At 41.6% G+C, this 18,096-nt stretch overlaps 1 protein-coding gene across 1 annotated transcript in view; it reads right to left on the bottom strand.

The window, feature by feature from the left end:
• Positions 1–278: 278 nt before the first annotated feature.
• The window catches only part of PPIH (peptidylprolyl isomerase H), a 58,588-nt gene continuing 40,770 nt past the window's right edge, over positions 279–18,096 (bottom strand). The window contains exons 9-10 of the mRNA XM_089659390.1: positions 7,245–7,319; positions 279–1,382 (exon numbers count right to left, since the gene is read on the bottom strand). Of these exons, the coding sequence (XP_089515516.1) occupies positions 7,251–7,319 (69 nt within the window). The 3' untranslated portion in view covers positions 279–1,382; positions 7,245–7,250. The remainder of the gene's footprint in view (positions 1,383–7,244; positions 7,320–18,096) is intronic.

The raw sequence follows: 18,096 nt of genomic DNA, 5'->3' as shown, positions 1-18,096 counted from the left end.
GTGACAACCAGACTCCCCTTTTCTGATATGTGTGTCACAGGGACATGAAGCAAGGGAAAATATCACAGTCAGAAAATTTGGCAGAAATGTTAACTCCAGAAAGAAATAAAACTGGAGTTCGGTTTTATAGCCTGCATGAATGAGGCCTTGATATTCATAAAAGGATAGGGAAAAACACATTCATTGTACTGTTCCAACACATATATCTTCCATTACAACACACAGCTTTTTTTTTTTTTGTTTTATTAGAAAATAAAATGTAAAAAAGAAGGGTCACGTGTTGTAAAGAAAATTTAATTTGTCAGGAGAGGAAACCTGCACTGAGAAAACATGGCAGACCAACATTGCTGATCACTGCTTCTGAAAAGGCAAGATGTCTAGCTGTCATGCTGCTCCCTAAGCTTCAATGCTTTCTGAGTCATCAAGTTCTGATTTTACAGGCTGCATGTTTACCCTGGTCAGTGACTCCGAAGGAATCAATTGCCTTCCCTTTGCCTTTGTTTTTGTTTAAGGCTGTGTCTTAAGCTGGCTATAGATGGACCAAATCTCAGCAGGTTTAATCAGGGACATCTACGGTCTTCCGTACAGTGAGCCTGTCAGATTTTTTTTTTTTAACCTTCAATCACTGCCGGTAGCTATAGTCAATAGCAATGATCATTGTGGTCTGCTGGCAGGGAAGGCTCCCCGCCAGCAGAACACAATAGCTCTGAAGGAGGGATTCCCCCATTAACATTGACTGTGCATCGAGCATGGAAGGAAAGAAAGTTGCATAATCTATGGCTTGCCTTATGCTGGGTACACATGTAAAGTTTTTTTTTTTTGTTCAACCCAGTGGGCTGAATGAAAAAAAAACAAACAAACTGAGAGGTCGCTGTACTAACTATGCAATTTTATTACAGCGTTCTCTCACACCGAGTTGTTTTCTGACAGGGGGCTGCCGCTGCCCACCCCCCCCAGGACACACTGGTCAGCGCTCGTAGCCACTGGTTGCGAGTGCTGATCGGATGCTGGTTTTCCAGCAAGCTCATTCGACAGAAGCTGGTAGGGAGACCAGCTTCTGTCAGACAGACAGCTGAATACACAAGCGTTTTCGGACACTTTTTGGCCAGCTGTATCCAGCTTTAGCCTGCAAATTCCTTCTTTGCTTATATAGCAGAAGGTATTGAAACTGCCAGGAAACTAGCACTTTCAGCAAGAGGACAGCTAGAGCACTTTTTCTCAGTGCAGGTTTTTGTATGTAGAAGCTTCAAACAGTCCACTGGTCCTGCTCCTTAGTCCAATTTACAACGTTGCGGCAGAAAATAGAACCTCATTTATGTACAACTGCATCATACATGTGAACGTACAACGGCTCGCTCCATGGAAAACCTGGTGAAGGACATCTAGAAAATGAAATGACATGGTGAATAATTACTGCAATGAGCCTTGTGACAGAACATGAATCATTTTAATAAAGTGTGCCTGTAACAGAACCTCCAGGTGATGTATAACCACATTTAATCAGTAAGTATGATGCACAGCAAATGAGGGCTTTTGTAATGTAAGCTACAATCACAACTGGAAAGTTTAAGGTTGAACTCTGGGCAGCTATAAAAATTCCATTAGGATACCCTGTCCTCCACCTGTATATACTTGATTTACTAAAATGCGGAAGTGCAGCTTACAAGCATTTATGCATTGTGTTTCCATTTCTTTTTTAATGGGTTGCTTAACACATACAGTTGTGTTCAAAATAATAGCAGTCAGACATCACTAACCTGTTCAATCACTGTTTTTGGTAGAAATGATATTTCTACATGGCAAATAATTTACTAGCAGCTGTAGTAGAGTAATAGAAATCCAACAGACCCAACAGTCATGACATGCATGCTGCTGATTCTGTGTAATTGAATCACTAATTGAAAGGGGAATGTTCAAAATAATAGCAGTGTGGAGTTCTATTAGTGAGCTCATTCATTCTGTGAAAAACAGGTGGCAATTATTGCCCTTATTTAAGGAAGGAAGGCAGCAAATGTTGTACATGCTGGTTACAGTGCATTTCTCTCTGAAATTCTGAGGAAAATGAGTCGTTCCAGACATTGTTCAGAAGAACAGCGTACCTTGATTAAAAAGTTGATTGGAGAGGGGAAAACATATAAAGAAGTGCAGAAAATGATAGGCTGCTCAGCTAAAATGATCACAAATGCTTTAAAATGGCAACCAAAACCTGAAAGACGTGGAAGAAAGCGAAAAACTATCATTCGAATGGATAGAAGAATAGCCAAAATGGCAAGGACTCAGCCAACAATCAGCTCCAGGAAGATCAAAGAAGGTGTGACGTTCCCTGTGAGTACTGTTACAATTAGAAGACGCCTATGTGAAGCCAAGCTATCTGCAAGAAGCCCCCGCAAAGTCCCACTGTTGAAAAAAAGACATGTGCTGAAGAGGTTACAGTTTGCCAAAGAGCACATTGACTGGCCTAAAGAGAAATGGCGCAACATTTTGTGGACTGATGAAAGTAAGATTGTTCTTTTTGGGTCTAGTGGCCGGAGACAGTTTGTCAGACGACCCCCAAACACTGAATTCAAGCCACAGTACACTGTGAAGACAGTGAAGCATGGTTGCGCAAGCATCATGATATGGGGATGTTTCTCATACTACGGTGTTGGGCCTATTTATCGCATACCAGGGATCATGGATCAGTTTGAATACATCAGAATACTTGAAGAGGTCATGCTGCCTTATGCTGAAGAGGAAATGCCCTTGAAATGGGTGTTCCAACAAGACAACGACCCCAAACACACCAGTAAACGTGCAACATCTTGGTTCCAGACCAACAAGATTGACGTTATGGAGTGGCCAGCCCAATCCCCGGATCTTAATCCAATAGAAAACTTGTGGGGTGACATCAAAAATGCAGTTTCTGAGGCAAAACCAAGAAATAGAGAAGAACTGTGGAATGTAGTCCAATCATCCTGGGCTGGAATACCTGATCACAGGTGCCAGAAGTTGGGTGACTCCATGCAACACAGATGTACAGCAGTTCTCAGAAACAGTGCTTATACAACTAAATATTAAGTGATTCAAAGGAAAGCAAAATCTTCAAACATTTTTCAGTTTATATAGTGAATGTTTGAGTTTGTAAAGAAGAATATAAACACTGCTATTTTTTTGAACAGTCTAATATTCACTTTTCTTCAATTTTTTTTTTTTAGAGGAACAACACAAATTTGATATATTTTTATTCATGTTTTGATTTGGAATAGAATGTGTAGTGTTCCCAATGCATTTGTGTGTATGGAAATAAAGCTATTAGAAGGATTTTGAGCTTTATTCACTTTTTTCAACACACTGCTATTATTTTGAAAACAACTGTATATGTTTTAGGGCAGTGTTCCCTGCTGCAAATGGGCTCCAGGTGTACCTCGGTTTACAAATTTAGTGCGTTCTCCAAACAATTCGTAAACTGAAACGCGGTTTCCCATAGGAATGCAATGAAAACCAATTAATCTGTTCCAGAGGTCAGAAAAAAATTTACAAAAAAAGTCGCTGTCACAATAGGTCAGTGCTGGTTTTTGAATGTAATACCAGCTTTTTTTTTTTCTTCATTCAGAGAATCAGCTGTCACTTTCCTCCCAGCTAAAATAAAGTTTCCTTTTAGTTTATTTCCCTCAGTTAAAAGAAACAATGTTTCCTTTTAGTTTGTCTCCCGAGATAAAAGAAACAAAGTATCCTTTAGCTCCAGGGAAAGTGACAGCTAATTCTGTGAGCTATAGTGAAGAAAAAAAAAGCTGGCAATTGTATTTAAAAATAAGCACTGACATAAACTTCGTATTGCGAAAAAAAAAAACCGAAGAATTATTTTCAATGGATTTTCATATGTAAATGTTAACCGAGGCGTTCGTAAACCGAGGTACAACTGTATGGTCTATGAGGGGTGTAACACATTTGTCCCCATCACATTTTACATATGAAAAAGTGTGTGCAGTGCTCACTATAAACAAAATTGCTAGGAGAGAGACAGGAAAAGGTTGTTTTTAGCAAAAGAAACATGAAAACTTTCTTCTGCTAGAAAATTTTATTTCCTAGCTATTTTTTAAGTAGCACTTTAACCCCTTTTCACTGGCTCCCACTAGCACTTTACAAGCTTCTTTATGCTGGAGGCAGGTAGGTGGTCTCCTGATGAGATCAATGTGGTTGACTGCCACAGTGGTCATGTGACCAGGAGCCTATCCAACTGGCTCCCAATCATAAACAGAGACCCGGAGCTGTTAGTGACAGCTTGTTCGCAGTGCTCCTAACTGTATGCATATACAGTGGGGAAAATAATTATTTGATCCCCTGCAGATTTTGTAAGTTTGCCCACTTACAAAGAAATGAAGAGTCTATGATTTTTATTATAGGTGTATTTTAAATGCTAGAGACAGAATATTAATAAAAAATCTAGAAAAAAAACGCAAGATACACGTTATAAATTGAGTTGCAGTTCAGTGAGTAAAATAAGTATTTGATCCCCAAGCAAAACATGACTTCGTACTTGGTGGAGAAACCCTTGTTGGCAAGCACAGAGGTAAGACAATTCTTGTAGTTGGTTACCAGGTTTGCACACATCTCAGGAGGGATTTTGGTGCACTCTTTTCTTACAGATCTTCTCTAAATCCTAAGGTTTCTTAGCTGTTGCTTGGTAACGCAAAGTTTTGGCTTCCTCCATAAATTTTCTATGGATTAAGGTCTGGAAACTGGCTAGGCCACTCTATGACCTTAATGTGCTTCTATTTGGTGTGGCACCTTTATTGCCTTGGCAATATGTTTTGGGTAACTGTTATGCTGGAAGACCCATCCACGACCCATCTTCAGTGTTCTGGCTGAGGGAAGAAGGTTCTCATCCAAAATTTTACAATACATGGCCCCGTCCATTGGCCCCTCAATGCGGCAAAGTCGGCCTGTGCCTTAAGCAGAGAAACAGCCCCAAACCATAATGTTTCCACCTCCGTACTTGACTTTAGGGATGGTGCTCTTAGGATCATAGTCAGCATTTTTCTTCCTCCAAACACGGCAAGTCGAGTTAATGCCAAAGAGCTCAATTTTGGTCTCATCTAACCACAACAACACTTTCTCCCTTTCCTTCTTTGAATCATTTAGATGTTCATTGGAACACTTCAGAAGGGCCTGTACATGTGCTTTCTTGAGGAGGGGACCTTGCAGGCACTGCAGGATTTCAATCCATGGCGACGTATTGTGTTACCAATGGTTTGTTTGGTGACTGTGGTCCCAACTGCCTTGAGATCATTCACAAGCTCCTCCCTTGTAGCTCTGGGCTGATCCATCACTCCTCTCAGAATCATTACCCCGTGAGGTGAAATCTTGCATGGAGCTCCAGACCAAAGGCAATTGATGGTTATTCCTTCCATTTGCGAATATTCGCTCCAACAGTTGTCTCCTTTTCACCAAGCTTCTTGCTGATGGTCTTGTAACCAATTCAAGCCTTGTACAGGTCTACAATCTTGTCCCTAATGTCCCTTGACAGCTCTTTGGTCATTTGCCCATGGTGATGGTGAGATTTGAATAGAAGATTCTGTGGACAGGTGTCTTTTATACACATAACAAGTTGTCCTTAGGAGCACCTTCTTAAATTGACAGGACTAATCTGTGTACCACATGAGTACATAGGTAGTCTGTAGGAGCCACAATTATTGTTGGTTGGTAGGGAATCAAATACTTATTTTACTCACTGAACTGCAACTCAATTTATAACATTTGTATCATGTGTTTTTTCTGGATTTTTGGTTGATATTCTGTCTTTATCATTTAAAATACACCTATGATAAAAATTATAGACCCTTCATTTCTTTGTAAGTGGGCAAACTTGCAAGGGATCAAATAATTATTTTCCCCATTGTATGTGGTAGCAAGTTGTTAATGTCCACTGCACTCCTGCCACATATTTGCATACAGCTGGTGGCAATAGGTTTAAGGATGCAAGTTCAGGTTAAAGCTGAATTTCAGCCTTCCCAATCAATCTAGCACAGTTGTACAGGCTCCTCTCCAGTACTGAAATTAATTACTCTGATTTCACTGCACTCTGTAAGCTTTTTGCAGTGTGCATTAGGAGCTGCAGCAAGTCAGATAGAGCCCACCTGTCCAGCATCATCTACCCCTTTCCTCCCCAGCCTGACGATCCCTGGCTCGCTCTTTTACTCATTGGATTTGAGTTCTTTTAATCAAGGAGGCTCAGCATCACACATGGGCTTTACCCTAGGACAATGAGGTAGATGTACTAAAACTTGTGCACTCAGAATCTGGTGTAGCGGTTCATGGTAGCTAAACAGCTTCTGACTTTAGCTTGTTCAATTAAGCTTGGTCAATAAAACCTGGAAGCTGATTGGTTTCTATGCAGAGTTGCACCAGATTTTACACTCTTCAGTTTTAGTAAATAACCCCCAGTGTGCGGAAGAATGCCCACTCCTTCAGACTGATATTCATTCATCAAAGCAAAATTAACATCTCCATAAAGCTTCCCAAGATCCAGCCCACTGCTTGTATCAAGTCTTAGGGCTCTATAGGGCTCCCTCCACCAGTCAGTTTGCCTGTGTTGCATAGAGAAATACCATGACCCAAGGATAATGTCACTGGGTCTAAAATAAAGTATGTAATGAAAACAGATCTTATTTAAAAATGTTATTAGCAGGATGTTGAGGGGGTGGGGAAGAAAAACCAGAGAAGGCAAAGTATAAGCAGATTAAACCTCAGCTTTAATACCCTGGTGGGTCAGAGGGCTGGCAGATGTCTTACTGCCTGGCACTTCTGGTGCAAAATCTATCCATCTTCTGCTGGCCTGGGAGTGATGCTTGCAAAGACTTATACAAGGAGGCAGCCACTGATAGTATAGGAAAACACAACTCTTACATTGTACCTAAATCCAAGAATACAAATTGTACATTTTGCAGCTAACCAGTCCTTAGGTGTGCGGCTGATCTTTTGTAAGGCAATTACCCTTTTATTTTCATCTAGTAATCCTGACAGTAACACTTTTCCTGCCCTAGGGTGACATCACCATTTTGTATTTATGGAGAAGCACCGTTGTCACCCTAGAAAAGAAAGTAAGTTATCAGTTCACAAGATTTCTGGCAGGATCAGCAGGTATTTTTGCGCTGACGAAAAGCACCTATAACACACTTTTTAATGGTATATTTAATGGGCCAAAGGACAGCAAATTAGAGACGTTCTTTGGTAGGGGTTACATGCACTTTTATTTCAGCACTCACCTGCAATTACATCTCTCCACACTGAGCGATAACCACTGGCAGTTTGGGTTTATTGTTGGGACCGGTTGGTACATTCTAGGAGAAAGAGAAGACGGTTACAGGTGAAAGATAGTCCAATGTATACACTTGGCTGACTCATACAACTCTACCAGTCACATTCTTCACATGTCCATAAAAGAGAGTTCCTTATCACCTTTAGCGTTCATAGGTGTAAGGGAGTGCTGCATCCTCACCACACATCCTAGAATCAAAGTCTACAAAACGACAACACAAACTATATACAGGAATTCAACTTGCAAACATTCTTGTGCTAAAAACAACATCTGAAATGGATATTTCTGTTTGTGGAAATGTGAGCAGAAAGAATTATATATATACTCACACTTCCAATCTACCTTTCTGAAACAGATTGTTTAGCAGGATCAGGTATCCAAATCACTAGTTCTGACTTCACTCCAACTTCAAGAGTTCTGGGTCAGTGACAATGACAGCCAGCTTATTCCCTTATGACATATTCTTGAAAGTGGTTGTAAAGGCTGAAAGTTTTTAACCTTAATGCATTCTTTGCATTAAAAGGTAGAAAACCTTTTATTGTCAGCTCACCCCACCCAGCCCCCCTCAAATACTTACCTGAGCCCGATCTCGATCCAGTGCTGTGCCTAAGAGTGGTGGCACTCTGGACTCGGTGAAAGCAATGAGCGCCATAGGCTCCTGCAGATGTCAATCAAATCCAGTGACAAGGAAGCGGGTGGCAGAGCCAAGCCGCACTGTGTGTATATAAACACACACAGCCTGGCTAGGGATCAAAGTAGCACATGTGCCACCATAGAAAGCAACTTCCTATAGTGGCACATGAAGAAGAGGAGCAGTGGTGGCGGGAGACCCAAGATAAGGAGGCTCAGGGCTACTCTTTGCAATGAGGGAGTAAGTATGACGTGTGTTATCTACAAAATTCAATTTTAATTTACAATCACTTTAATAACCAGTTTACACTAGAACATGCGCATTCTTGTTTTGACAGCCCATTCATTTCAATGGGCTGCTAAACGTACCAGAACCTGGAAAAATTAGTATAGGCACTAATTTTGTAAGCTGCACTGAACAAAACCACATGGTATGGGAGATGTTTTTGGAGGTGCCATTACCAATTAAAGACACCTGCGCATGTCTCGTAAGGGCAGCGTGTGCAGTGCAGGAAATGCACATGGAATTCACTTTTCTTGCACAGTGTTCTATTGTGAACCAGCCCTATAGCTGAACTCTGGGAACTGCACAAAATCTATCTTTGCAGTGGGCCGCCGAATAATTCTGTCCAGCCAGTTTTTTGATTCATCCCTCCGTCTGCAAAGCTGCATAGACAGGAGTTTGACACCGCTATTCATTGCTGCAGATTTGCAACATCCTGCACCAACTCAATGAACTTTGGATGAGGATCACACCCTGCTGAGTTTATCCATTTTCTTCTAGATGCATACAGTTCACATGAATCAACAGGGCACATGCCAGCATTATCAACTCACAATATTTTAAGAGTACAATAAAAAATATATATATAAAATTAAAAAAACTACCTCTCCTAAGCCCCCTTATGTGTCTTAAAGCCTAAGCAAAATACCTCACATGGTCTCTGGCTACCAGCAGCATTGCACATCATTGAAAATTGCAGATTCTCTTGTTTTATACCAGACTTTAGGCCCAGATTAATAAACTATAACAATCTTTAATTGCTATAACAACATTTATTTTTTAGCAATGAAAGCCAATAAACACTGAAAAGCACACTCACACGGTCAGAGCAAAAAAAAAAAAAAAAGGAATTACAGAAGATAACACATACTTAGTGGTTTAATGAAATAATGTAATGAAATGAGCCTCCTAGCAGACAGACAATAAGATAAAAGGGTGAACAAAGCACAACCATTGTGCAACACCACTAAGCATACTAAAGTGTCTGCATACATAACAAACAAATATGGCCATTTCAATACAAACTATGCACAAAAAAACAATGTTGTTAATGCATTCCCCCATGGCAAGAATTGTTGCATTAAAGTGCCCCAGGAGCATCATGTGCACAATTATGCACAGAATACTTGTACAAATGGTGCTCTTATCATGTAAAGTACCACACTCCAGGGATGTGACATCCAGGATGATTTTCATTGGTGGCGATTCCATTTCTTCTCCGTCTTCTTGAGTCTTCATATGCACTGCTTGGCTAGGCAGGGGTGACTAGTTAGCCATGCACTGCTCTAAATTCAGAGGGTACAATAGGGACATGCTGAAGTTTGATCTGTCAAGTGGGGGAGCCGAAATACTGAAGTCAAATGTTTAACTGACTTCTGTTAAAGAGACATAGGGGTTGATTTACTTAAACTGGAGAGTGCAAAATCTGGTGCAGAAACCAATCAGCTTCCAGGTTTTATTGTCAAAGCTGAAATGAGCAAGCTGAAGTTAGAAGCTGATTGGCTACCATGCACAGCCGCACCATATTTTGCACTCTCCAGATTTAGTAAATCAACCCTATAGTGGAAAATGTTCAAATGATCAGTCGCTGTCAGAGTACAATGTCCCAGAGAAGGGGGATGCCGCCATCCACCTTGCTTGTGTGTATGGCCAGCTTTACACTCAGCATGCATTAGATCCTGCAATTGTACACTGCTCTGCACATGCAAGGCTGTCAATGTTCGTAAAAAAAAAAAAAAAAAAATGATGGCAGAAAAGACAAAAAATTCTCTTCTATCATAAATAAGTGTTAACAGTTTTTTACATTTCATGTTTAATTTCGCTTTAGGCTGAGCTCTTCCACATGTACCTAAAAACATTAAAAGGATAAGTTCGCCTTTGGGAACATGTTACATGTTCCACCCATTTTTAGTGTGCAACATGTAACATGTTTCCATAGCTGCAGCCTCCCCCCCCTCTGACAGATAGTATGGGGAGAGGTTTCCCTGGACTATCTCTCAGATTTGAAAACAGTGTGGCCGTGCGGGGCTACACCCACATGGCTGCGTCACTCATTCAGAGTTCTATGAATGAGTGCAGCAAAAACAAAAAAGAAGCGCACCAACCTTGCGCATTACCTCGGTAAACCACATTTTATTGAATACAAAGATATACTCACAAACAATGAAGTATTTCAAGCATGTAAGTTCTCAGAGGAACTATGGAATGGTAGAACCTGCGCGAGTCCCATCATAGGGGTGGACACTCAGGGAACAGCTGAAGCGTTTCAAAGGGTGTCCCTTCTTCATCAGAGCTTCCCCAGCCTTGTTTGGAGCTGCACAACCCCATTTGCACAGGTGGTCGAATTTTTTCAAGTTCTGGTTCCATCTTTCCACCTCCTTTGTGTCTCTAAGCGCAGGAGAGTTTGTTTCTATTTCTATGAATGAGTGCCTACAAGTCCTGACACCCTTAACAGCTGTCGGCTTGTAGTTTTCAATGAACTACCATGGTGCTATGGAGCGCTCTGGTAGTTCATTGAAGCTTCCTGTCAGAATATCGGCTTCCTCGTACATCCCGTACGGCAAGCAGATATTCTGACAGGTCTGCAGGAGCCCTGCATGGCATCAGCGATCTACTGTTTGCTGGTGCAATGCTTTCTCCTGCAGACAAAAATAATAAATGTACATTTTTTTACCTGCAAAAAAATATGCATTTATTATTTGTCAAAAAGGTGAACTTATCCTTTAACAAAACTGTTGTTGTCCTTTAATGAATCCCTAATTTGACTAAGGGGTGGTTTCTAGTTTTTTGCATGCAATTCAGCTTTAATCCAGCCCTATCCGTTGCCTTTGTCAGTTACAGATATTCAACAAGAATATTCCAATATGCCGGTTACCATGATACAAGGACGAAGGAAGCTCCATGTGCTCAGCACTTAAGCTAAATCTATTGCTCTTTTACAGCTAAGCTATCATTAGCGAGGGAGATGGATGCTTGCCAGAAAGCAGGTGACCTGTACTTTCACAAAAACATGTTGATAATTTTCAAAGCCCAGTGGAAATGGATTATGTGCAGCACACTGCACTGTATTTTTGCATTAAAAGAAACCTAAGGGCATAAAGGTGGCGCAAACAAAAAATAACGGGGCATAAGACCTTGCTGCCGTTAGCCCATTCCTCTACTGCCGATTTTGCGCAAAAAACAAAATCCCTTCCACAGGTCTACCATATACAGTACATTGCAATTGGTTTTTGCAAACGTCAGGCCAGATTACTGCCCACTTCAGGTCTGTAGATACTTGGTGGATGAACGCAAATAAGTGGGGTGTTCTGGATTTATTGATGTGGATGATCCTCCATGCTGTAGTCAAACACTCGCCCAGTATGCCTCTTGTTGTGTAGCACCCCTGGCAAGTGTCTCACCAAAGATGAGAGGGACAACTCAGAAAACTGAAGGATGGTGCTACTAATGGTGGGGCAATGCCTCAAAGGCTTCTGGGAAAAGCAGTAAGAAGCAAGCAAATTACACAAACAAGGGTAGAAGACTTCTGTGATGTTTTGTACACAGAATACAATGACTACACAGAAGAAAAAACATGGCTAAATGGTTAGCACTTCCGCCTGGCAGTACTAGGGTCGTTGGTTCGAATCTCAGCCACGGCACCACCTGCCTGGAGTTTGCATGTTCTCCCTGTGACTGCGTGGGTTTCCTTCGGGTACTCCGGTTTCCTCCCACACTCCAAAGACATGCTGTTAGGTTAATTGGCTCCTGTCTAAAGAAAAAAAAAAATTGTCCCTAGTATGTGTATGTGAGTTAGGGACTTTAGATTGTACGCCCCTTGAGGGTTAGGGACCGATGTGAATGTACAATATATATATATGTAAAGCGCTGCGTAAATTGACAGCGCTATACAAGTACCTGAAATAAATAAATAAATTATGGCAATATTTAAAAAACAATCATAGCTGGCTGCAGATTAAAAGGGAAATTTAATTTGAAAAAAATCACATTGCCATTTTTACAAAACTGGAATTTTTAAAGAGAAATTCTAGGCAACAAGTGAAAACATTTAGTGATCTATTAAACTGTCTGTAAGTGCATCCTACTGACCTTAATCTGCGTTCTGTGTAATTCTGTGCAGAATAGGCACGCACAGCTCCACACAGCGTCAGTCCGAGGGTACTTCCAGAAGCCTGTGCTATGCAATTCCCCTCCCCCTCCCTTCCTCTTGTTCTCTATGCTTCCTGTATAAACAACCAGATTCAATCCTCCCCTGGAAGCTTCTGCTTGTTTTGATCCTTTGCGGTGTGTTGGCTGCCCATTTATAATCAATGAGCTGCCTTAACAGCAAGAGATCACAAAAATATTAAGGCCTCATTCACATGGGCATACTATAGCGTATGCCCATGAGAGGACCATGTTTGCCTGCACAGGGATGCTCAGGAGTTCCATGCATCCCCATGCAGGCAGTGCCATTGCTGTGAATTGGGACACAGCCGCTGCTCCCATTTTGACAGCTGCATGAGTGCGAGTGCATGGAATGCAAACAGTGTAATAAGCTATACTACGCCTATGTGAATGGGGCCTAAATGGGCCCTTTACGATCCCTGCACAATTCAAAACTTTGTCTTGGATCCCACTCCTCTAAAACTTTCCATGTCCTTTATTGTGGGCCAAATCACCAGCTGACTTGACAATGCATTCCTCATAATACAAGATGCACATAAAATCCACCAGAGAGACAACCCTTTGTAAAGTTGGAAGCAGAGCTGGGAACTTGGGATCAGAGATCTTGTCTTAATACTTAATGGGAGATATGAGAAGCTATACGCGGTTTAACTCCATTATTGGAATATTAGTTTTAGGTAGACTAAAGCTGTCCATAATGGGTTTAAAAAAAAAAAATGAGCAGTCTGGCAGCCCTGGCTTGATTATCAACCAGTCTCCCATTTTACTATGCAGTAGCTCCACTTGTGATCCGAGAGCTTATGCTTGTAGTTCCCCTACTTTGTTCTTGTTTTTGAAAATGAAAACTGTTGTCCCTGAAGCAAAGTCCCTCTCTTCCTTCCCCTCCTGTCTTTTTTCTGTTGGCTCTAGGGGTCCCTTCTCCACCTTCCCCCTTTCGCTTGAGGGTCACTATTTTTATCTGTATATCTTACCGCCAACTTTGAGCCACAGAGCCCCTTCCTTATCCAATACTTGTTTGTCAACCAACCGGCTGGGCCTGTTGATTAATGTTTCTTGCCTACCTCCTTTGGTTGACCACAATGGGACACTGGTGTAGATTTTTCTACATTATACGTCTGCCTTATTTTTCTGTTGATCGGGTCCCTCCTACATTCTCATTTTTGTTTAAGTTGTATATTCTCATTTGTCTCAGAATGTTCTTATCCACCCCTGCTTGGATGTGTTTTCTGTCTTTTGACCATCCAATGACTTAAGTGGTATGCTATGTGTATGGCTTTATTCATGTATGTGCCATGTTGTTTTCCATCCAATAAAATTTTTGGTAAAGAATAAAAACAAAACAAGCAGATTCTTCCATCCACAAAAAGAAGGTGGATGAAGAAATCTCCCCCAATGAGACATTGTATTTTGACAGCGGGACTCTCTGATGTCCGAATACACTGATCAGCGGCTCTAGCCGCTGATCGATAAGTTTCAAACATTCCATTCAACAAAACTCAATCGAACAACTTCTATTGAACATGTGCACAGAGACACATGGATCAAATTTTTTTCCAGTCCCTGCTGAACCAAATTTTGATCCATTCTTTGGCCAGCTCAATACTTTTAATATCAATCTGTTCAACATGTTATTAGGTGAAGAGGCTATTATTATATGATATTATATTTTATTTATATTATTATTATGGCTGATGTATGGGTGCCCTTAGGTGCAGAAACTATTCTGCTGTTGTGCATATATCTGTCGGTCTATACAGATTGGGGGAAAAAAAAATGTAAAACGAAAATCTTGGCAAAGCATAAGTCCTGACTTTACTCCAGCTGCTTGCTTCTTGTAATTTAGTGACCACAAGAACCAGGGACAGCCAGGCATCCATCACATTCAGAAGTGCAGCCATCAGATTTATTTTAAATACACTACATACTTTGGTATTATCATCACAGCAATAACCCTTTGTATTGACAACTGAACTGACCAAAACAGAAATTCATGCAAATATTAAAAATCATCACAAAGTCCGATTATTTAAAAAAAAAAAAAAGGGAAGTTCTGCTTTATGCCCTCCTCCCCCCTCTAAATTTTCTTTTCTGGGGAGGAGCAGGTACCTGGTTTTTACCTGGTTTCCCATCAGTTTGCTGCGGTAGATCCACCAGAAGTTCTCCTCCCTCTCTTGAGTGTCGGAAACCTTTTGGGACCTGTGACATGGCTGTGGGACCATTCACAAAGTGCAGTACGGCTTGGGCATGTGCAGTGGGAAGCTGGCTGTGAATCCATAAGGTATCACATCTGGCTGCCCACAGTAAACATGCCGGCACTGGGGACCCACAGAGCGGCAAAGAACCAGTTCAGGCGAGGAAGTGCTTGATCCCTCGACCGGTTATTTTTATTAAAAGTTAGGAGCTACAGTATTTGTTTTTCAAACAGGGCAAAGAACCACTTTAAATCCCTGCTAGTATAATTGTCTAAAATATATCTGAGGTTATGCACCATGAGACATCCAGGGCTGTCTTTAACACATAGGGGGAGATTTACTAAAGCTGGAGAGTGCAAAATCTGGTGCACCTCTGCATAGAAACCAATCATTTATTGTAAAATAAATCTGAAGTTAGAAGCTGACTGGCTACCATGTACAGCTGGACCAGATAATTTTTTTTTTCCTTGTAATTCCTTTTATTTGTACAAATGAAATGTACATATAGGCAAAATCAGTGAAAAATATATTCAGAAACTATACAGAATTGCCACAACATACAGAACATTATAAATAAAAGTTGACAAACCAGTAACAATAAGTGTAAGTATACGAAAAAGGATCACAATTGAAAAAAGATATTGTGAAAAATGTCATGGGTCAAAAATACGGTAATAGCATGTGAAATCAGCGGATATCTCTAAAACAGCATGGAAGCGTAAGCAACCCACTATACTAGACTATCTGGTGTACAGTGCAGGGGTTGGGTGGAGGGCCTGTAGGAGTAGGCTGTAAAGACAAGGGGGGAAAGAGAGGGAAGGCTAGAGGGAGATAGGGGGGGTCAGGAGGAGAAAAGGCCAGAAGGAGAAAGAGGGAGAGAGGAAGGAAGGGGAAAAGTCAGGAGCCGGGCAGATGAGAGAGTAGTGAAGCTATGTCATATTGGTTCCCCCTTATGGCAAAAGGTCTCAAGGGCCATCAGAGGGCGAGCTATGCCAGATGAGTGCAAGAGTGAGCGGAGGTATGACCGTAACTGCAAGCCCCCCCCCCAGAATCTGAGAAGGGGGGTCCACTAGCATGGTAAAATCTGCTGAGGTTTGCGCTCCAGAAACAGTTAGGAAGTCTGTCATATGGGTATGACCACTGTTTGTAAGGTGGAGGAATTGCTGATCGGTCAGTCCCAGAGTGAAATCAGAGTTGCCCAGCAGAGGAGCCATTGGACACAGTGAAGGGGACAGGACCATACAACGGAACATCTCCCGGGCCACCTCCAGAGTGGTGCCTAGGGTAGGATGTGCCCTGAGGTCCCTAGGTAAAGGACACGGCAGCCACAGCCTGCTCTGAGCGGTGACATGGGAGTCCTGCAACTCCATAGCAACCCAGAGTTTAGTGTCACCGTGGCAACGGCAGTCAACAAGATGTGAGAGATGGACAGCTATATAATCCGGCAAGCCCACCCCCCATTTATCTTGGGTAGGGTCAAGAGATGTAGGGCAAGATGAGGTTTCCTATGGTACCATATAAAGGTTCGGAACATTGCGTTGATCTTCTTCAAAAAATGCATAGGTAGTTTGTTGGGCAGAGCCTGTAGCAGGTATAGTATATTGGGGGAGAATGGTAATTTCAGAGCGTTACATCGACCAAACCACGTCAATGTGAGGGTGTACCAATGGATAAAGTATTCCTTAATTTCGAGTAAAAGGGGGGCAAAATGTGCAGTAAATAGATGCGAAACATCAGGCGTAATATTGGTACCTAGGTACCGAATCAAATCAGAGGCCCACCTGAAAGCATAAAAGGGACGGAGGTGCCTGATCACGCAGGGATCTGCGGAGATATTTAACAATGAAGATTTCACTAGATTAATTTTAAAGTATGAAAGAGTACCGTAATCTTGTAGCGCTTGCAGGAGGTTAGGTAAGGAATGAAGGGGTTCTGTGAGAAAGAAGATCAGGTCATTGGCAAAGGCTCTTACCTTATGCACCCCCAAGGATTTGTTGTAACCGGTGATGTCGGGGGTCAGTGCGGATCTTGCAGAGCAGAGGTTCCAGCATCAAGGCAAAGATCACCGGAGAAAATGGGTACCCCTGATGTGTCCCATTGGATATGGGAAAGAAATTCGATCTGGTCTCATTGACCTTGATGGAAGCCATAGGTCAGGAGTAAAGAGATATGATCCAGTGCAGCATGGATGTTCCGAGGCCTATATGGGCCAACGATGCCTTCATGAACTGCCAGTTTACCCAATCAAATGCTTTTTTGGTATCAGTAGACAGTAGAATGAGTCTGCTCTTGGAAGTTCTGGCGGCATGGATCAGGTTGAGGACACTGATAGTGTTGTCCTTTGGTTCCATGAGGGGGATAAAGCTGGCAGCTGAACCAGATTCTGAGTGCACCAGTTTTAGTAAATCTCCCCAATATTGTCAGGCACCGAAGGTTTTCTAGTAGTTTTAGGAGGAGTTGACACAGGGAGGACCCCAAGTGTGAAGAACAGTACATTGAGCAAAACTGTGACAAAGGAAAACCAGAAAATGCAGTAGTGAATACTGGTATCGCTATCCTGACTATATATTGTGGCAGAGGTGTGAAACTACAAGATTGGTATAAGAAAAGAAAAATCTAATATTTTGGCAGGTAGTACAGTTGTAATCCATGTTTGTCTTGCGTTTCACGTAATAGATCTCTTTGTTGGCTTGTCCACTGCAGTCTTAAAACCCAACTGCAAGCATTTTTAAGGTGACCAGAAGGTACAAAATAAAATAAATATGCAGCGATGGCTCCAATACTCATTTCCTTCAAGGTGCTGTTCCCTGCTGCAATTCCCTTGACACTAGATTCCATCTTCTGGGTTAAATGATGTGAAGGTTGGGAGTCATGGACATTCAACAGAAGACTGAGGACATCATGTCAGTGTAGGACCCCACCCCTCAAGAGGAGTGCTGCTCTGGGGAGATCATCATTAAGTGCAAAAATAAATTATGCAAAAAACAATTTTTATTTTTTTATTTTGTAGTCTTGGACTGGATGAGGAAAGGTGAGGGTTTAATTAGCAACCCAACACAGCGGTAAGAAATCAATAGTGCTTTTTGGTCATTTAAGCAGCACTAAACTCTGTCAATCAACATTAACTATTTTTGATCCTTAAGTATACCTAAAGGCTTTTTTTTTTATTTTTGGATATGGAGATGGATTAGAACACCTGTCAGTTTTTTTTATTGCTGCCTGTGCCCCCATTAGAGAGATTCACCCTCTCTATATGTCCTGTTTACCATTATCATCTAAAGTAAAAAAAACAAAACAAAAAACACAGATTTTGGGGTGTCTCCAGAAAAGTCATAGAGGAGACATTTTCCAATAGGGACACTAGTTCTGCTGACCTGGGGGTCCCCAATGAATTTTGAAGGGATTTCCTCTCACTTCCTGTTTTAATTATGGAACAGGAAGTGAAGGTAAATCTTCCTAATGGCACAGAGATGGCAAAAAATAAACTGGCAGAGGTTATAACCCTCCATTACTTTATAAAAAAAAAA

The sequence above is a fragment of the Staurois parvus genome, unplaced genomic scaffold (genome assembly GCF_062004578.1).
Source record: "Staurois parvus isolate SC_StPar_1 unplaced genomic scaffold, SC_StPar_1.0 ptg001151l, whole genome shotgun sequence".
NCBI lineage: Eukaryota > Metazoa > Chordata > Amphibia > Anura > Ranidae > Staurois > Staurois parvus.
Note: the sequence above shows the minus strand (reverse complement) of the source record. Positions and strands in the feature narration are given on the sequence as shown.